General features: G+C 49.0%; 6 protein-coding genes across 6 annotated transcripts; 4 read left to right on the top strand and 2 right to left on the bottom strand.

Moving 5' to 3' along the window:
* The first annotated feature begins 1,273 nt into the window (after positions 1-1,273).
* BKA67DRAFT_49621 (uncharacterized protein) lies at positions 1,274-3,282 on the top strand. The gene is made up of 2 exons (XM_046097031.1): positions 1,274-2,815; positions 2,971-3,282. The coding sequence occupies exons 1-2, from the start codon at positions 1,593-1,595 to the stop codon at positions 3,011-3,013; spliced, it is 1,266 nt and encodes a 421-aa protein (XP_045964500.1). The 5' UTR covers positions 1,274-1,592; the 3' UTR covers positions 3,014-3,282.
* Positions 3,283-4,460: 1,178 nt separating this feature from the next.
* Positions 4,461-4,991, bottom strand: BKA67DRAFT_530467 (uncharacterized protein; the record flags this gene model as incomplete). The annotated part of the gene is made up of 1 exon (XM_046099242.1): positions 4,461-4,991. The coding sequence occupies one exon, from the start codon at positions 4,989-4,991 to the stop codon at positions 4,461-4,463; it is 531 nt and encodes a 176-aa protein (XP_045964499.1).
* Positions 4,992-5,860: 869 nt separating this feature from the next.
* Positions 5,861-9,598, top strand: BKA67DRAFT_547785 (uncharacterized protein). Its single transcript, XM_046101471.1, has 12 exons — positions 5,861-6,153; positions 6,278-6,299; positions 6,355-6,434; positions 6,492-6,558; positions 6,718-6,969; positions 7,144-7,197; positions 7,382-7,756; positions 7,816-7,953; positions 8,144-8,236; positions 8,395-8,401; positions 8,500-8,665; positions 8,750-9,598. The coding sequence occupies exons 1-12, from the start codon at positions 5,908-5,910 to the stop codon at positions 9,131-9,133; spliced, it is 1,884 nt and encodes a 627-aa protein (XP_045964498.1). The 5' UTR covers positions 5,861-5,907; the 3' UTR covers positions 9,134-9,598.
* A 3,567-nt stretch (positions 9,599-13,165) lies between these two features.
* On the top strand, positions 13,166-14,680 carry BKA67DRAFT_530465 (uncharacterized protein; the record flags this gene model as incomplete). Its single annotated transcript, XM_046099241.1, has 1 exon — positions 13,166-14,680. One exon carries the CDS (start codon positions 13,166-13,168, stop codon positions 14,678-14,680), a length of 1,515 nt encoding a protein of 504 aa, XP_045964497.1.
* Positions 14,681-15,236: 556 nt separating this feature from the next.
* On the bottom strand, positions 15,237-17,402 carry BKA67DRAFT_48971 (calcium/calmodulin-dependent protein kinase). Its single transcript, XM_046096965.1, has 4 exons — positions 17,253-17,402; positions 16,607-17,023; positions 16,164-16,549; positions 15,237-16,092 (listed from the first exon to the last, which is right to left on the bottom strand). The coding sequence occupies exons 1-4, from the start codon at positions 17,257-17,259 to the stop codon at positions 15,685-15,687; spliced, it is 1,218 nt and encodes a 405-aa protein (XP_045964496.1). The 5' UTR covers positions 17,260-17,402; the 3' UTR covers positions 15,237-15,684.
* Positions 17,403-19,133: 1,731 nt separating this feature from the next.
* Positions 19,134-19,784, top strand: BKA67DRAFT_653549 (ubiquitin-conjugating enzyme; the record flags this gene model as incomplete). Its single annotated transcript, XM_046106387.1, has 3 exons — positions 19,134-19,181; positions 19,300-19,450; positions 19,516-19,784. The coding sequence occupies 3 exons, from the start codon at positions 19,134-19,136 to the stop codon at positions 19,782-19,784; spliced, it is 468 nt and encodes a 155-aa protein (XP_045964495.1).
* Positions 19,785-20,610: the final 826 nt, after the last annotated feature.

Below are 20,610 nucleotides of genomic sequence, written 5' to 3'. Positions count from 1 at the left end.
TCAACCGTGTCTGCCAAACAGCATCTACAGGAACACTACATAGTCCAGACACCCATTGAGTACTGCTATGGTCAACTTGAGCAGACAATGCAGCAGTTTTGCACTGGTCTAGTCTAGACTAAAAGATTTGAACTGCAGACAATCGTTCAGATATACAGGAGCGGTAGGGGCAATCGCGTAACAGCCTCGCGATTGAACTGGAAATCCTATTTAAGGTCAGGTAACTTCGCAGTTCCAGGATAATGTCAACGAATTCTGATGTTGTGACACTTAATTAAGTTTTCTTGAGCTCACGTGATAAAATCTTTGCTACACTAACTTTAAATCGTCTTCCGTTTTCATTGATGAAAGTCCCGTATCAATCAGAACCAATTAGTTATACGACTCCAGTCGGCTATCGTGTCCCTTGTGGAATACCAAATCTACGCATTGTCGGGGTTGATGGCCGCCAAAGCACGCGCATTAGTATCGTGGGATCACCGAGCGAGTCCATCTGCCAATAACGCCAGTTACAGTCCAGAGCTTGATGTCAACCGGGCAGTGGCCCTTCTCGTAGGCCGTGCCTAACATACTCTGACGGCTCTCGAAAACAGGCTCACCATCTAGAAAAGCATGAGTGTTGTAACGGCCGCGTACCACGGCACCGGGAACCTCCGGGTTTGTGTCCGTTGTACCTCACCTGTGTAGGTGAAAGGCTCCTGTTGTCGACCACTGTGGTCAGGCTCGCAGCCACTGAATGTTTCCGAACGACAATCCACTGCTGAGAGTCACGGGGCCGCCGCCGAGGATGCCACAGGTGTCATGGCGATCAGTACGGTCGAAAATGCAACGGCCAACCACAACTCCACGGGTCCCGGGGAATTCATCTCGCCCCTCGCACCATGCAAATACCCCTGCCAGCCGGCGAGTATGACTTAGTAAATGCTTTTGAAGTGTTCTCCTGGATGCAGTCATCAAGCCACGACCATATCACGCCTCAGTCCATGAACGTCAGGAGCTATAGACACTGCACTGCAAGAATTGAGGTACAGTAATATACGGGCTGGTCTCAACCTCTACTGTGACCCACATTTCTTTTCAAAAATATGGTACAATTTTAATTGATGGGCAAGGACCATGTGGAACAATGAATGCTATTAATACAACTAGACTTCGTCGAATTCCCTTGATCTGGTTTTTATATTTCTTTGAGCGAACCGTTTTGTGGTCGTGGCCTGGAGGATTGGTTTCAGCAGCAGTAGTGGTCAAATAGGAGACAAGCATTTGAGTCCTTCAACCAAAGACCTGCAGGTAGCCTGGAACTGTGTCAGCCACAATCCTACTACAATACCCATCATGGGAAAATGTTGGTCTTTCTAACACACGGGGACATGCTTCAACCCGGAATCCTTCAGCCCCTGCCTCCAGAGACCGTTTCACTCCATGCGTTCGAGCGGCTGCAATTGAGTGTATATATGAACAGAATGCGCCCCCATTTGCATTCATACACAATCAACTGAGTGTGTAACTATGGAGCAGGTTCTTCTTTTTGACTCCATTCACTTCGTTCATTATCGGGTGCCGGCCAGTCTGCGCTGAGCGCACTGTTCCCAATGGCGACCAACAATACTACTTATATCATTCTACCCTTTCATTGGGGAAGTCGCGATGTTTATATCTCGGACTGGATCGCTCTTTTCACCCTTGGCCTGGCGCCACTTGTCGCTCATATCTTATCTGGAGCACCGCGGCCATCATATCTACATCACGATCGACCTCAATGGCATGATGTGATATGCCACTACAATCCGGCTTCTATCTTATGGCGATATGCAGCCATTACCGACCGGCGTATTCGATCACGAAATTGGGGCCCCGTGGACATTGCAGCAAGTAATGCCATATTCTGGACACCAAAGGGCTGGAATGGGTCGGAGAATATGCTGGAGCGAGCTTTGCCGTACGCAACGCGATTGCCGGAGGGGCCGATGGTGAGACTTCTCTCGCTAGAAATGCTGAAGACGGTCATTGTTTTCCTCCAAGGCATACAAGCTGTTACATCCATTCTCGGAAATTTCACCTCCACAGGCGATTACACAACCATGGATGCTGTCAGTGGACTGTTCATACCGATTGGGGCATGTGGTCTTCTTCGGCTGTGCGCCGCGTTGTGGCTCACAGACGATTTTCACTTCGCTATTTCTGACGAAAGCCCCAAATCAACACAACCACCATCACTCAAATCATACGGCACTGGACTGTCAACTGGCTCAGTTGATAGTCTAAGTTGTGAGCCTTACCACAAGCTCTTACCGCCTATGCCTGAGGATTTTCATATTTGGTACAGTAGAGCTTTCCGGATGTTTTTCATGATGCCCATAGCTGGGTGTTTCGCTCTTGATATCTTGTTTATATCACCTTTGGTTGGAACTTTCGGCAGGAAAGGCATATTCACGACAACCTCATGGCTGCTTGGCGCGTATTACTTGACTCTACTAGCACCTACAGTCTTCATACTCGGATATTATTTCGGTACCGGGCCCCTGCGGACGACAATAATACCTTGCATATCAAAGCTGTGGTACAAGGTTTATTGCATTTTCGTGGCAGTTTTCACTATTGTATTAATTGCGGTAGCAGCTATAGAAATGAGAAAGACCTTTTGTGGGAAATACACAAGTTTGACTCCCGATTTTGAGCACCCGTGTGCCACAGGAAGCCAGCGGATTTTCACGGTTGGACAAGATAACGACGATACATTTGCCATTGCTCAAGGTCTGAAAGGAGATGGTCGGTTTACAGTCGCAAATTTCACGGGGACGTGCTTAGGTGTGCCGTGAGTAAATCTCAGCATCTTTCTCTACTCCTTTTAGCACATCTGTGGAGCATATTCTGCCCACTGAAGGCATTCGGTTATTTGTAACTGTTTCAAAATATCCCCAGAGACCCGACGCATTATAAAGAAGTATTTACTAACCCCAAATGCTCTAGTGATCTTGTGGATGAGTGGCGTAATGCAGCCTTGGTTTCATGATGCAAAATCGCAAGTTGCAATGGCTGGAATATCATCTTTACGTTCTATATTCCTACTTATAGAAGTGGAAAGGTAACGGAACGTATTGCAATGCCAAAAGTTGCTCTCAAAATTGGCTCTGTTGGCGCAAGTCCAATTTAATCAGCCTATCCAAGATCATCACGAGTCATATATACACTAAAAACATGGGATCCCATTGACATTGGTGCAAGATTGACTTTTTAACTATTGTGGCAGTGTACAATATCCTGATTTGTGGTTTTATACATTTTCTGACTCCTGTCCTGTAAGGCTGAGCGTTCCCCTGCTCAGATTTCTCTTGTTGCAGCGTCATGGAAGTCAGCATAGCATGAATATCCTCGAATGTATGAAGAATTGTTGTTGGTACCGCATGTGTCAATCACGCAGTGCCACAGCCTGCCAGACGAAGCTGGTTAAAAATCCCTCCGCGTTGCTTCCGGACGACAAACCAATCTAGTTGCAGTTGGGATGAGAGCATACAACTTATTTTAAGATGACGGGCTGATCAATATTTATATGACGCGTACCTGGAATATATTCTCTCACCATCAATTTAGTCGATCGATGCATCTACGAGCTTCTTACGCTTCATTGAGTTTATTCGCCATGCCACTGCCAGCTGGTCTCGTACCACGGTTCCCATCAGCTCGGCTGTGTGTCACGCCGAGAGGTTCCTCTCACATAGGTAAAACAGCAGAAGAGACCTCGAAGATAAATCATGACATAACATGATTTCCCGGAGCTTGGGTGCGGGACAGGTTTAAGTTCAAGGTTGGGCAAAATCGCAAGGATTTTCCTTTCAATTGTATAGATGGTCTACTGCTTGTATCTAACCTCATAGTAAGTATAAAAAGCCTAGTCTAGCCTACTTTACCCCCCACTGCACACCACTACCACCACTCCAAAAACTAGGCCCTTGAATTCAATGTGCCATACTGTGACGTTCACAAATGTCAACTGAGAGGCCTGCGTTTCTAAAATATGACAACACTAAGATGAGCCACTAAGAACTATGATCCATTTAAACCTGAAGATAAACATTGCGACCTCTTCTGGGTTATTTACGCCCTGTGGAAAGGTGGCATCCCCGAGTGTTGAGGCGTTAGCCAAATGTTAACATCGGCACTGTCGAACGCTGTTACCCCAAGCGCAGACGTGGAAGACATTTCTCTTGGGTAAGCGGATATTGGAGCTTCCAGATGAAGTATGTGTTTACCGCGATTTTGTGTATCCGTCAGAAAATAATTTCAAAATGATAGTTAAGGATCCACTATGTGAATTGGACACAAAACACTGCTGGGGATTGGGACGTTGCATTTGATCTTTTACTGTGTCGTATATTTCGCACCGACTTATCCGGCGAAACTCTATGGAACTGTGCAATAGAGCTCTGAATGTTGCACATGTAAGCTGCAACATGAACCGTTTAACTAGCTGGTATACAAATAAGTTGCCCAACCGTCATCTGGTCGCAATCAAGGTTTGCGTTCTCCATGAGAAGCTCGTCGACAGTTAAGGCTCTAATATTGGCGAGATCCCAGCATGTATCACCAGCCTGAATAGTGTATACCACGTTCCTATTGCCGCACTGTAGCTGTTCGAGCTCCTTGTCCATCTTCCCAGCTGTCTTTCTTAGATAGAAGAACACACCAATGAGGAAAAGCCCGATGATCAAAAAGAAGTTGAACAGCGGCATCATCTCCACACGCCAGGACGCTCCCGGCAGAGGTTCGTTCGCAGTATACGGAGGCGGTTGTTCGTCATCGTCAGGCTCGTAGCTGTCTCGGGGCGCCGAAGGGCCGGAGATGCAATGCAATCCGCTACATTTAGTGCCCGGTGCACTCTCCCAAATGCTGCCGTCAGCATCGCGGAAAGTATAAGTTTGGTCGTCCGAGTCATAACCAATCCGGGTCATGCCATCCGGGACGTCTTCGTCGTATTGATCCCATCGACCCATGGTCACTGTGGTGCGTAGAAGTAGTTTGGGAAGACAACCGCAGTTGTTTGATGTGTGAATTTGAATAATCTGAAGAGTTAATGTTTGATCAGGGACACATTTGCTACGAGTTCACAATGTTGGCAGAATGGGGCTGGCATGGAGAATCAATCTGTTTTGTTACCAAAGTGCACAGCCACGCTGATGGCGACACGCGCGAAGAGTGGCCTGACGTCAGGTGATCTACTGACCGTGAAACACCTAAGGTTAGGTTACAGTACGGCAACTGGCAAAGATCTGGAGAACAAAAAATAAAGTCACCTAAGGAAAACGGTACCAAAAACATTGCGTTGAGCTATACGCCAGACTTCGAGGGGAATGAACATGAATATGAATGAACACGACCCATGGGTCGGGAGTGGCAGTAAAATGAAATAAAAACCTACCAATTCAAGTATGGCCAACAACCAAGACTAATTAATACAAGTCCGCTGATGACCAACCCCTAGGCTACTGGAAGGTCGCTTTGCTCTGGCAGGCGAGAACTGAAGGGAACATGCCATGACATGCCAGAGTGTAGTGCCCGAACAAGAATACAGGCTCATGTCTTCTGGTACATATCATATCAGCTACGTTACAGGAAAGGCATGCATACTCGACGGTAGCTATCAGTATACTGTATCAGTGCTTGGTTAGAAGGAACCCGAGATTGTCTCTCGTCGGGCCGCGGGACTAACGATTTACTACAGTACCAGCAGGGGGCGGCCTATCCAGATTAGCCAATCAAAGGCCTGACAGAAACGCTTCCTCACAAAAAAACCTATCAGCCTTGCATTAACTCTGACGCATGTGTGAAAGGGTTCCGTTGACTCACGAGAATTAATCCCCCATTTCGCGCGCATCCGCTGAGGGGCTGCGGGCAACTGAAAACAATTGGATGAAGATTCCAATTCAACTCTTTTTACGGTCCTCAAGACCCCCGCGATCTGCTCGACAGCTCTCTGTCCTCGGCTTTCGACCTCGAACCATTTGCTCAACCCACAGGCGCGTCACGACTGCTGCTGCCACTGCTGCCACTGCCATTACTACCCCGCCATCGCTCACCACCCCATCCCACTTCAAGTCCAACGAACCACAAGAATCCGACGCCATGGCACCCAAAGGCCTCAAGTTCGAGCTCAAGGTACGTCTTTCAAAGCCTCAAATCCCTGCCCAGCCCTTCCCACTTGTTGTTTCGCAAGGCAACTGCAGCTCGCCCTTGTCCGCGTTCCATTAGATGAATACTGACCTCTCTGATTGTCGCAAAGACGCCCAAAGGAACCCGCGATTGTTTGTCACCCAACACACGAGACAAGAAGCCACCAAGTACTGATTCTCGGGTTAGGGCAGGGCCGCGATCAGGTCATTCGCGACAAGATCTTCAACACCATTACCGAAGTCTTCAAGCGCCACGGCGGTGTCACGGTACCACTCGCAGAAGCCCTCGACCAGACAGAATAATACTGACCTCTGGCCGTCAAGATTGATACGCCTGTGTTTGAATTGAAGGAAATTCTCTCCGGCAAATATGGCGAGGACAGCAAGCTCAGTAAGCAACTTTCGTGACCATGTTCTGGCTTGGCATGCAACCGTGTATCAAGAGCGCGTATTGGCATACATAGTCTTTTACGCTCTTGCAACAATGCCTCTTGCTCTGGAAAGCTATCCAAGACGACCTCCAAGTAGCTACTGACCTTGAATACTATAGTCTACGACCTGGCTGATCAGGGTGGCGAGATCTGCAGTCTCCGGTACGATTTGACGGTGCCCTTTGCCAGATGGCTTGCCATGAACAAGGACGTCACACAGATCAAGAGATACCACATCGCGAAGGTCTACAGAAGAGACCAACCCGCCATGACCAAGGGTCGCATGCGAGAGTTCTACCAATGCGACTTCGATATAGCCGGTCCCAATTACGATCCAATGCTCCCCGATGCCGAGATCATCAGGATTATCAGTACGTGTAGAAAACCATCCGAACTCCCAAACTTCCTTATTGTTGGAGAGTAAACTAGTCAAGACCTGTCCAAAAGTCTTTGACAAGTGGAACCGGTGGTCATGACTACGATAGGACCAAGAACAAGAACCCTATTTACCCTGAAAGATTAACTAACTGGCATGTTTGATACAGATGAGGTATTCGATGCTCTAGGCTGGAAGGGAACATTCACTATTAAACTCAACCGTACGTTAGAGCAACCTGCATACTGAATTTGCTTTGGTGATCCGGGGAAATGCTGGTCGACGACCTACTCAGCCTACAGGCCTTTCGAGAAGCGAGACTAGTTGTTCTGGCCAAGCCAGAAGCCTGGGGAACAATTTCGATTATTGTGGAAAATTTTCGCTAACTGGGTTGTTTCGTAATGCAGACCGAAAAATCCTGGACGGAATATTTGCAGTTTGCGGTGTGCCCGAGGACAAGGTCCGCACAATCTCGTCAGCAGTGGACAAGCTTGATAAATTACCTTGGGCGGATGTCAGGAAAGAAATGACAGATGAAAAGGGTCTCGACGCCGAGGTGGCAGACCGCATTGGTCAATGGGTTGTCCAAAAGGGCAAGCGCGATCTCTTGGAAAAGCTGCGGGCCGACGAGAAGCTCTCTGGAAACGCTTCAATGAAACAGGGCATGGACGATCTCGAGGTCTTGTTCGACTATCTTGAGGCTTTCAATGCTTTAGGCCCAGTCAGTTTTGATCTCAGCTTGGCTCGCGGGCTCGACTACTACAGCGGATGCATATGGGAGGGTAAAGTGTCCTTTGTCCTTGTCCAAATAGAGTAATGCTAACCCGTGTTCGTCACATAGTCGTCACAGAAGGATCGGCTCCTTCACAAACACCGGCGGCCGAGGAGGTGGTTGCGGCTCCGAAGAAGAAGGGCAAGAAGTCGACAACAAACCCAGACGACGATCGTTCCGACGACCCTGCCATCGGAGTAGGTAGTGGTACGTATGAAACAATCTGCTTCCCCAGGTTCCGTTGTTTGATTGAGCAAATGCTAGTTGATGACCTTCTTTCTCAGCCTGCAGGCTTTCCAGAAGCGAGACTCGTAATTTTGACTCCTTAGAAACTCACAGACTCTTCCCCATCCTCGTTAGAAAATGTGACTAACCAAGTCTTTTTCAACACCTGAAGTGGCCGCGGGTGGCAGATACGACAACCTTGTAGGCATGTTTTCAGGACGAGGCGACAAAGGTCAAATCCCATGCTGTGGCATTAGTTTCGGCGGTAAGCAAATTTCGGAATTACTTTATACCCTTCTCAGCATGTCTATAAAGCGTATACTGCCTATAAAAGGCATTCATTTCTTCATGACTGTTTTACAACACTCCTGAAAACACCCCAACCCGTTGTGAAGAAGTAATTACTGACTTTAAATGCTATAGTGGACCGGTATGCGATTTCCAGAGCCCTATATCCTTTTCTTACTTGTTGCTTGAAACCGCCCTTGTCTTTGTGCACGGAGAAATACTAACTACTTATTCATGAAGCATATTTTCAATCATTAAGACGCGCATGGAGGCAGACAAGACTGCTGCAGCAGTTCGTCTGAATGATGTTGATGTATTTGTCATGGCATTCGGTGGCGCTGGATTCAAAGGACTGTTAAAAGAGCGCATGTCTATCGCTTCGACACTCTGGGACGCCGGTATCAAGGTGAGTCATGACGATAATACGCAAGCCAAGTGTTAGGCCGCGATGGGTACACTACTGGACTTTTACTAACCGATCAATCTTTAGGCTGAGTTTCTTTACAAAGTCAAGCCTAAGTTACAGAACCAGTTCAAGGCTGCAGAGGTCAACGGCGTCCCATTTGCAGTCGTTTTAGGAGAAGACGAGCTCGCCAATGGAAAGGTGAAAATCAAGGAGATGGGTCTAAGCGATGGGCACCCCGAAAAGGAGGGTGTACTGGTTGATATCGCTAACATTGCAGAGGAGGTCAAGCAGAGACTGGCGCGCAAGAAGGAGCTAGATGGGCTTACAATGAAGGCCGGAGGACTGCGAGTAGTGCACGGAATCAGAGGCGACGAGGTCAGCGCAGGCGAGACCGCTGCAGTTGCGAAGCAGGCTGCACCTGTCGATGATGGCAAGCAACCGGAGCAGGAACAGCCGCAACAGCAATGATCGTCGAGTACACTGTTACCTAACCCGCTCAAGAACATGAAGAACAAAATAAATGTGAGACAAGTACCGCCTTTGAGTGTGGGAGGGATGTGTGGCTGGGCGGCCAACGTGTGGCTGCACACGGATCGGAACTGCTTGATTCCCATACAAGACTATATGCATCTTTCTCCCACCTTGGTATCAATCATCACAAGTCAATTCATAAAGCTTACACTACAGGAGGAATAAACGAACAGTACAGGAAGTGGTCTAGTTGGCCTCAATCACGTACATACATGCTCATCTCATGTAGTGTTTGCAGCAAGTTCATCCCATCTTTGCTAGTTTGCTGCATGCGAAAAGCCACAGAAACAAACTATATAGATCTTTGGTTCTGCATTATGATTGGTCGATCAGATAACTTGAGCTTGCTCTAGGTCACATCTCACTTGCACAGCTCAACTCGTGATATTGCTTCAATTTGCTACTCCATTTTTACTGCAATGCAATGCGCTCGGATCACACCAAGTCTCCACTTTCACTGGCCAGGATCTGTTCGGAAGACAGTAAGCAAGCAATGTTTACAGCTGAAGCCGGCTTCCCGTGATGTTTTGCGAGATACAAGTCGCACGGACGGCATGGTATGGCCCATAACTAAATGGCGTACACTGAATCCGCATGGATGACTATGCCGCGTAGGTCGAAGAAATATGTCCAAGCACAGGGTTGCATTATACTATAGTTGACATTTTGAGTGATGCTGTTCCTGAGGAGCCAGTCGCATTGTACAAAATTAAGCCCCGTGACCACGACTTTCTAACCGAGGTGACATTCAACATGCAGTAAGGCGAATCGCACTTGCTAACACAAAATATGGCCGTTTCTTCGAGCCGTCGCTGACGAGTCGAATGATGCATTGTATCTGGCTTATCTCGGGGGTCGCTCATAGGAGCGGGGATTTTTAAGGTCGCAGCTTACCATTGCGCAATAGCATTTTCCTACTATGAACCAGGAACCAGGGACAGATATCCTGAATATGAGTAGTGACAGATTGACAGCTTTATCCCTGGATTCTCGATACGACTTTATGTACTTTTGAAATTCCAATGGCCTTTGCGCACTTTGCCCAAGTTTCTTGCGTAATTTATCGTCATCCTCACCGCTGGATGGTATCCGGATGGACTCACTTCGGAGCCGTGCTTTGCTCTGTCGAGAATTGACAGCACAACACGCATCACGATTCACCTAAGCTAAAGCATATCCTTTGACATGAGTCACTGTGCTGGCTGGACTATATTACAATGACTCTCCGAGGCGAAGTTGTAAAGTATCCACCATGCAAGTCAGGCAAGATAACTCGGCTGGCATGATCAACGACAGCCATGGGAAAGCGCGACGGTGTTGACCTGACTCGTTTGAGTTTGCTTCATGTCATAGCAGATATAAGACTGATCACTTCTCGTGCAGATGCGAAGCCATTCGCAATCTGTAGGCAGCGACTAAACCCTATAGAAACATGTATAGTCCATCTAGAACGGGTTCCTACTCTCCTAAGCCTCAGCCGCTTGTGGCTTTATTGAGTTGCAGTAGAGGATCCTCCGTCCCGTCTCCCACTTGCCCTACAAGACGCATGGAAGATCCACGACGCGTCTCACGACATCGTTAATTCTAGTACGTTCAAGATACGATTGATGCGTTCGTGATATTGCTCCACAAGGCTCTAGAGATTTCCCCCTTATTGCCGCTATTTTCTGTGATGATCAGGTTCGCCATCTCTTACAAACATCTCACATGGAGGCGACTCGAGAGCGACCCCGCCCGCTCGGACTTGTAGAATTGCATTGATGCAACGGTGAAAAAAGCTTTGTTATTCGAGCGATGCTGCAAAGTGCCTTCCTTGGTCCGGGCCCCGGCAGAGGTCAGTGCGGCTGCAGCTCGCACCATACTCAACAGAGGAGCGATCTCGCTAAGGAGAGGCTGGTGGCAGTGAATAGTGTGCGCAACAGCCAAGCCCCAGGCCATGAGATCTCAAGTACTTACTTGCGCACTGACGAGCTCGAGTCCCTCATGTGCCAGCTTGCAGCATATCACACTGATCTTCCATGTTTCAAGCAATGGGCGTTGATCGATTATCTTCCAACGTAGAGTGGACTGGCAACCCGCCAAGTTCGTGTTGGCATGTAATCTAAATTGCTGCGTCAACCACGAAAATTGAGATGATGAGTGCAAGGCGCATCCTCGCGACCAAGCGTCCTCAAGATGGGAAGTCTTGCTGCGAAAGAGATCGAAGCTCCGTGGCTGGCAGATGGGAAATCTCAAACAATTCCACCAACTCCACGCTGAAAGAGACATCGGCTGCACTGGCGCATGGCGTACAGGTTGAGGATCGCCGACAAGGGAGTCCCCTTTTGCTGCTCTTCAAAGCCCTGTCGAAACAAGGGCCATAGCGGATCCGGTGTAGGCACATCTGCCAGCCTGCCAGCCTGCCACGCTCTGTCAAATCTCCGCGGGTGGACAAGCGGTTAGTCTGGGTGCATTTTCAGGGAGACCTTGGACAAAAAGAAGTGCAATGCTTCGAACCTGCAAACAACCGGCGCCGGCAGACAGACGGTCTAGCGCAGGATCGCGAAGACCGTCATGAACTGTCTTGGAGAAACTTGAAAGGGATCCAGCGCTAGTGCTAAACGAAGTCAACTTGCCCAGTGCTTCTTGCTTCTTGCTGTAACAGCACAGGAAATTTCCCACTACCTGCCCTGTCTTTCTCACGCCATTTGCTTCTTTCTGTCGCATTGGGACTCGTACCCCTGACATCTCGGGTCAAATTTCCCAGTGGCTTGCTTTGATGGCTTGCTTTGGCCGCACCAAAAAGAGATGTCGATGCCGCACAGATCTGTCCAGCTGGGATTGGCCGGACAATTTCAGTCTGATCTGAGTGACCTACAAAAACAGTGACCGGAACAAAATAGGCCAATCCGGTAGGAGCATTTTCTCCTCTAACAGGAAAATGGATATGATACTAAAAGCCACATAAAGCCGGTTCGTAGGAAGTCTTGGAAAGTCTCGTACATTTTACAATCTTATCTCTGTTTCGCGTTGTATGTATGTGTACGTCAAGAGTCTCCCCCCAAAAGATCATCGCACAGAGTCGCATTGCTATAACATACTTTATACCCACTTGTCGCATCTGAGCGTACCTTGCATCCTAGATACCCCTTGCTTTTCACCACATGGCAGGTTCCTGGGTCGCTTCTTTCTGAATACTGAGAAAACCCAACGATTTAGTTTAAACTCGAGCATTCTCAGCGTCCATAACTTTGTTTGGAATCCCGTTTTGTTTCGTCCAGTTGTTTCAACTCAAACAACGGCTTCCGTCGTTGAAATTTATTCATGCATGTATCTGTCAAGCGATTTGGATTCCGAACCGCCCAGACATTATAGGCTGTTTGATAAGATTCAATAGGCAGCAACTCTTCAGTTGTTTGGAGTGGGCACGGTATTGGCATGATCCGTTCGAGCACAGAAGATACCTCAGACGGAGCAAAGAACTCGAATTGCGTCTTTCATTCCCCGCGTCATATCTTTGATCAGGTATCTGCATTGTACGCCTTCTGCAGAGACATACGCTGCTCCGAAAACGTGGGAGTTTTGAGTGTTTTGCAGTGGTTGCTATAGGCCCATCGTTCGACAACATCACCGTCACATTCCTTTCTAGCTATTCAATCGACCTGTCCTGAGGCTTGTGTCTTACTTCACCCAGCAACGGGATAAAAACATTATACCCGCAGAATTCCAGACCTCCGCCAAGTTTCGCTCAAGTCACCAAGCAAAGCAACGCTGGATCTTTCTTTGTGAAACTCTCACGGATACCAACCTCAAGAGAAGACCGGCAACTACAAATAACTTCTCTGGAATAGTGTTATTGGTTGGCGATATTGACGAAGGCAACCTGTGAGGTCCTTTTTCTGCCAAGGTACAGAGTGACGGCGGCTGAAAATTCTTGTAAAGAATTCATACATATTGATCAGCTTCATCCTCTTGTCAGCAAAGATCAGTATGGGCGGGCTATTACCTCTTCTGCTGCCATCCTCGAGGACCAACCGAGCAAGTATCACTGCTCAACCGACAGATATGAAGAGACCAGCCTCAGTAATGGTGCCCCAAGAAACCTTGTTTCTCGGCCACAAACGGCAACATTCACTGCCATCAACCAGGTCCATGAGACGACTTACGATAACGACGCCAGCCTCTCCATTAGCCATACCCGCAACAGCTGAAGACTGGAGAAAGGCCGTCAATGATGTCAAGCGAAAGTATGTCAGCCGCAAATATCGTACCTGCTCGGCAAGGTGCTGCGACATCCTGGACAATCTTGAGAATACGTGTGAGGTGGAAACGCTCCACCTCGTGTATCTGCACTTTTACGCCGCCTCGTCTTTTGAGATGTGTGCACGACCGTTATCGCAATCCTCGGCTTACCGCACTAAACTCCTGGACGATGCACGTGAGCACTACGATAAGGCGTCAGCACTCATCAACAAGGCGGAGGAGACCGCGACACAGATGACCAGATCAGCATCCTCAGCGTCATCAGCCCCGAGTCTGGGCAGCTCCAGGTCATCATCCGTGTGTACCACACGATCATCGCCACGAAACTCATTCTCCTCAGTCGAGGATCTGAAAGCAACAGCGCATCCAAAGAAACCGAAGAAGAAGAAGAAGGTATCGTTCTCCGGCCTGCCGGAAATCGAGATCCCTCAAACAGTCTTGCAACCTGAACCCTTTATCCGACCTGACAGTCCCACTCTTGGCTGGGAGCGGGCTGATTTTCTCTTTGGCCAGAGCGAAGTCACTGCGGAGGTGGTGGCTAAGCCTGTTCCCGATCTCACAGAGATGGTCAGCCCTAGGACAGTGGACCCAGTTCAGCAATACAAGCCGCTGTCGCCAGTTTTGCAACCGGTACCGGAAGGACACCAGATCGAAGACCCGTTTGACATGGAATCCTTCCTGCAGACCAGATCACTGAATCGCATGATCGCTCAGCTTTCCGCCCTCCGATCGCAAGTAGCTTGGCATCGCGACAACATTGATGCCCTCATGACTGAGCCGGACGAGATACCCGAGGTCCCAGGGACGCCCACCTTGCCTGGGGTTTCATCGCTTCCGGGTCTTGGTTGCGGTGACTCCCCCGCCTCCTCAACGACTGACGTGGAGGAACAAATAAGCACGCCAGCCTCCGCTCCTGCGCTTACAGCGCACGCCCTCGAGAACGCACTTATGCAATCCCTAAAGGACTCCTCTAGGAGCGGCTCTAATTTTGACCCTTACCCACTGTTCAGCGGCCATCCTGGCGCCTGGGACCGCAGCCGGAGCGGAAGCGTCGCTTCTCTGGCGTCTTCGGCCCTGCCTCCGCGCGCGGCAAGCGCGATGAGCATGCGCAGCGGCAGCGGGGATGAGGCCCTGCAGAAGCGGATCGAGCGTCTGAGGGCCAGTGGTTGGCAGCGGAAGAGATTCGACAGCCGGAGGTATGAAGCGCTGAGGGAACAGGTGTTGACTGAGCTCGGTGCCTAGCCGATTCTGGCGAGGGTTCGAAGGCCCCCAGTTTCTCCCACCCCGTGTGTTGAGCAAGTTTTGCATGAGAGCAGCGTCTCGGAATTTTTATTGTTTGTTTTTATTTTCTTTTGTTGGTGCACTGACACCGTCGCTCGATACCATAATGATTACATGCTATACGATTGAGGGATGTACAGCCCCTTATAGTTATATTTCTTGTATATTTACCCTTTAATCATTATTTGAGGACTTGGAGCTTAGACGTTCCGATAATAGCGGCTATATTCAAGAGACAAAGTCTACCTGCCTCGAATGCTCCTACCCAAATTTCCGCTCAACCAATCAATGGTATCCGATTGGTGTGGCAAATATCTGACCTATAAGCACGAACTTTGTCGATGCGGCTAATCCCGCCGTTCTGGTTACACACCAACAATCTAGCTCAAGCTCGCACCATATAGTCCTTTACATTGCCTATGTGAGCAGGCATGCTGATGACATATAAAGCATGCTGTCCACGTCGCACAAGTGGCGCCCGGCAAGACTTAGAGACACACGACCTGACAAAACGCACTCAGCAGGGTAACACTCCGTGGAAAGCATATAGAATTACGTGAGGCTAGGACATGGTTTTATGCGGAATGTCACAATACGCGTTGCTATAGAATTCGGCTTGCAAGATAGTGGGATGACGATTCATGTTCTGATTGCAAAGGAATTCTGCGAATGCCAGCTCAAAGCAAGACTCCCTAGCATCTAACGCCCAGACGACTACCCGTAAAAAGAAATGCTCAACGAATCGAATGTTATTTCAAGAATGACAAAGTGTCACAATCTTCCGGACCGCTTCAGCAGAAATCTGCGTCTGTATAACGCCTCCTGGGCTATCACCATGTGCCCATCATGCTGAGATTGCACCTTTGGGTATTTGTCCTTAGCAGTTCCCACTCTGGTACTGCTCTCTTTCCTATCTGTGGAGCAACATTCCCCACGTTACACAAAGAATATCCTCATGGCTTCTCCTAAGCTGAATCCCGAGACTCGTTGAAGCTCTTCCTACGTGCTTCATTTTCGGCATCTTCCTTCACTTTTAGTGTTTGTTCCTGGTCCTTCATCTCTCGCACTTTTGCCAGGACAATCTCGCGGAAGATGGCGCCTTTTGCAATGCGACTAAGCGACTTCTTCTCCTTGGCTGGTTCAGATGAACCAGCTTCGGTCGTAGCTTGCTTAGCAGCCGTTTTGGCATCAGCTGGAAAGTCGGGGTTTTCTGGGTCGTCCTCTTGCATCTTGAGCGCTTCAATGCGATTGGCGAGTTTGACCATCTCGATACCGCGCTTGAGACGAGCCTTGGCCATGTATGCCTTGATCTCTGGCAGCAAGTTGTGGTCCGTGGCAGTCTCGCCCTTGAGCCAGGTGTGATTCAATGCTTGCTGGTTTTCATGTTAGTCAATTGAACGCCCACGTACCGTCGTCATAACGTTTTAGCGGTTTCCTATCTTACCAGACTTGTGGATCTTTTTTCCGCTTCGGGTTGCAAGAGGCGCAAGATAAAGTCCTTGGCGTCGTCACTGACATCTTTCCAGTACCTCTCATGGAAAACGACCTGGGCGTTGCTGCACTCGTCGATGAGGTCTTGCAGGTTCTCGGATCTGAACGGCGAGTAACCGCATAAGAGGGTGTAAGTGATAACACCCATGGACCACATGTCCACAGGCTTGCCGTGGCCTTTCTTCAGCATCACCTCGGGCGCCGCGTAGCCGAAAGAGCCAGCCATGGTGGTGAGTACCTCGTCCTTAGTGTCCAGCATCTTTGCGATACCAAAGTCGGCAAGTACTAGGTCAGAGTCGGGTGATCTACTGAGGTAGAGGAGATTCTCAGGTTTCAAGTCTAACATGGGGTCAGCAGCTGGTTATTAGGGCCCTAAGCTCTGGGATGAAGTCATACCACGGTGGACGACATTGTTGCGATGTAGATAGTCGACAGCAGTGAGAACCTGTCTGATAGTCTGTGAAGCATCCTTCTCTGTGAACTTGCCCTGTTCGCAGATTCGATCGAACAATTCTCCGCCAGTAGCGAGTTCCGTAACGATGTAGTATTTGTCTCTCGATTCGAACCAGTCGACGAAACGGACAATGTGGGGGTGCTTGAGGCGTTGAAGCATGTCAAGCTCATCGTAAACCATTCTCTCGTTGCCTTTGACGTTCTTCTTCAAGATGATCTTGATGGCAACCTTGCCGTTGGGCCCGTCTGCCTCTCGAACGATACCATAGGTGCCAGCGCCAAGTGTCTTGCCGAACCGGTACTTTGCTTTCTTATCATAGCTTTCGGGTTGGCCTTGCAGCCGGCTAAGCATTCCTGTGACTGCAGACACCGGTATACAAATTAGCGATTGCGATCATGTTAGGGATCGGTCTGGCCTGTTGAAGAGTGTAGCACGGCAGATGCGCTTGCCATCTTGCCAGACGGTAGAATTGACTGATAAAAGCAAGCGCAACGTTTGATCAAGAGAAAGGCGAAAAGGCGAAGGGCTGGTAGTGTCATGATATACAAGAAGAAGAAGAAGAAGAAGGAAGAAAGGGTCGTCACCTACAACTCATTGTTCTTGCTGTCGCGGACCCTGCAAGTCGCAGAGACGCAGCTGGATGAGAAGCGAATGATAAGGTGGGGTTATGTTAATCAGTTGGAATAGAAACTGCCGATGGTCGCCCAGTTTGAACTGCACGGGGGAACAACTCTCCTTAATAGATGACAGGTATGGGGAGAAAGTTGGTGGCCGCAAAAGTTAATGTAGACTTGGGCAGGTTTCAGCACAACACTAGGGCTCTAACGTAAGATGCAGTCGTAGTCGTGGTCGCAGGAGCTCCCTCTGTAGATTAACGTTGGATGGAGGGGGACACTGTTTCTTGGCCTGAACAGGCAATGAGGGGTTCTGCTCCTAGTCGTGGTGTTGCGGGGGCCAAAATCCCATGTACTTTGCAAGTAATGCTGAACAAAGTACAGCGAGGTCAGCAGCTGCTATCAACGTCGCTGTTGGGTATGCAATATTGCGTAGAATGTGACAATGGCTCGCAGGAGGAAAACATATGTTTTTCATATACTGTCAGAGGGCCGGGGATTCACAACCCAAGCAGAACTTCTAGCATCTGCCTTGCACGACTTGTCCAACCTTTTTCCATGTCAAGTGCAGTGCAACCAGCACAGCCTGGTATGCTGGATCCATACCATACCGCTAGCATGGAACGCCCACCCCGTGAGAGTGAGCCTTGTTGAGCTTGTTCGCTACTTGAGCCCACTGTCATGGTGCTCAGCCGCAATCGTGGGACGGATTCAATCAGCCTGGGGTGGGTACCCGGCAAGGAAACATCGACACCACGCGCAGCCCGCATTCATCTGTCAGTACATATGTACATTAAGTTCACGTTAGTGTGGCTCAATCACGAGCAAATACGGGCCTCAAGATCCCATACTGGCTCCCTCACTCTCTGACCCTTCTTGTCAAGACAGTTCGGCCCCTGACCTCTGACATGGTTGACATGCTGACAACCCGTCACACGGTTGACTCCCGTTATCGATCTGAGACAGGACCTGTGCCCTCTGACATGCTTAATAGCATCACGCAAGGCCACTACGTTGGGTACGCCAGGTACCGAGTATAGGGAACTTGAACCACTCTGCTACATTCCACACGAGTTACAGCCTTGTCGAACCTACGAGGAGACGGGCACTTGCGACGACTGCTTGCCGTATGTGGCAGCAGTGGAGACTGTGCTTGCAATCTTGTGTCGACGACAGCATGGAGAATGCCCCAGGAACAATTTGACTTTATATATATTCATCTCGAGTCGGAAAGTAACTTCTGGACGGCCCGATCCTGATGGCGGCCATCGGCAGCAGTGCATGTAAATTGTTACATATCATACTGTCATCGAGGTACAGACTACATAGATTAGTACCTACAAAGCGGGCAAAGAACGACCGTGATACTACTACATGACAGAAGCAATGTCATGTGAACAATAAACAATCTTGGGCACACGTCAAGCTTGAACAAACTGCTCCAGCAGATTTTCCTTGTTCAAATAAATCGTGCAAATAGGTCGCGTACATTACCGTGCCACTTTCGATGGTACTTTTCAGGAGAATGCTAGGTTAGAAACGTACCTACCCACCTAACGCACATCCCTAGGTTTGGGTAGCGCCGATGCCAGCAATCACACAGTCGACAACTAAACCTAGGCTTTGCTCAAGGGTCCTTCTGCCATTCGCAACTCACCAAAGCACATACCGATATACACTTGCCAGGCAACATAGCAGGTCTGTCCCTGAGGTTCGACGCTGCTGTCGCATAAGACTTCCGTCCTTTACTGCATCCTCTTGAATAGAGACTCTGCGCATTACATTACATAACATTGCATCGCGTCGACAACCCCCACCATAGCGAGCGCATCCCACTTAATCGCTTCTGGACAATATGGCATCAGGACTTGCGTCCAAGAGGCTGGCCAAGGAGCTTTCTAAGGTAAAAAAATTATTATATATATATGAAGAGAGAGAGAGAGAGAGAGAGAAAAGAAAGAAGAAAAGAAGAATCCCTGTAGTCGTGGCTTGAACGAAACGAATCCTGCTGAAACTCTTAGATATCTGTCAGCCTACCTCCGGGCATCTCGCTCGTCTCCGCCGAGAATCTGGAAGAATGGTATCTCGACATCCAAGTACTCGATTCGAACCCACTCTACGCCGAGCAGATATATCGATTGAAGCTCAAGTTTTCACAGTCATATCCCATAGGTATATGCTCAAAACCGACATATCTCTTAAAGAGAAACCACCTCTAACCGAAAGGACTCATGCAGAAGCCCCCGAAGTCACCTTTCACAAGACGGATAACCGCCCGATACCAATGCATCCACATATATACTCGAACGGCATCATATGCCTCGATCTCCTTGGTCAACAGGGCTGGAGCCCTGTGCAAAACGTCGAGAGTATATGCATGAGTATACAATCTATGCTTACGAGTAACACTAAGAACGAACGACCGCCAGGCGATGAAGAGTTTGTACGAAGCAACAGAATGCGCCCGAGAGATATCGCGTTCATGTACCACGATAACACTGTATAGGTCAACTGCATGGTTGATCTGGGATCACGACGGCTCCAAGCGGGGGGGAGGGGGGTTGACAGTGCTCGCCATTTGGTTATCTCACTCAGAGAGTCCCCCAGAAACGTCGGATGGTCTTCACACCGTCTAGCTGGGCGACGGATAATGTGGACAGGCGTTTCAATTCTGCAAGAGTTGGCACATTGGACTGCATTGGGTCTAACCAGGAGTTGGAAGCACTTATTTTTGTCGTTCCGCTCAAGGAACAGCTTTCAAAGCTGTTTTGAGTATGAATATCGACACAACCCACAGTCAGAGGTAGAGAAAAAAAAAAGAGAAAAAGGTTCTAATGAAGCTGGATCCAACAGTAATTACGGGCCCTCCCTCTGGCCACAGCTGCTTGATATAGTCAAGACAGACGTTCCAAGTCCAGACGTGGAAGTCCATCCTTCATCTTGCCGACGTGTATTGAGCTATGTAACTGCTATAACACTGTGATGACAACGAAAACTAAAACAGTAATGTGGAAGGCCTTGTGACTATGGGGAGGCGCACCGGTCTCCATAATGTGACCTATTCATGGCGTGGTATCTCGCTGAGCTGCGTTAGGATCAGATTCAGCTAACGTCGTGTAATCTTACGAATTGTCGTCGTCTCTAAAGAATACAGGTAATCACTTTCGACGTCGCCCCCAGTGAAAGCTGTACTATGTATTATGTATCAGTTTATAGCGGGGCTATTCGCGGTGTCTAGTGCCCGTCAGCCCTGTGACGTCGCATCGGTTAGAGCTTCATGAACCGCCGATGTTTGGGACAGCTCTCCAATCCTCCACACAAACTCACCGCGC

The sequence above is a fragment of the Truncatella angustata genome (genome assembly GCF_020726525.1).
Source record: "Truncatella angustata strain MPI-SDFR-AT-0073 chromosome Unknown BKA67scaffold_1, whole genome shotgun sequence".
Lineage (NCBI taxonomy): Eukaryota > Fungi > Ascomycota > Sordariomycetes > Amphisphaeriales > Sporocadaceae > Truncatella > Truncatella angustata.
The sequence above is the reverse complement of the archived record's forward strand: the minus strand, read 5'-3'. Positions and strand labels throughout refer to the sequence as shown.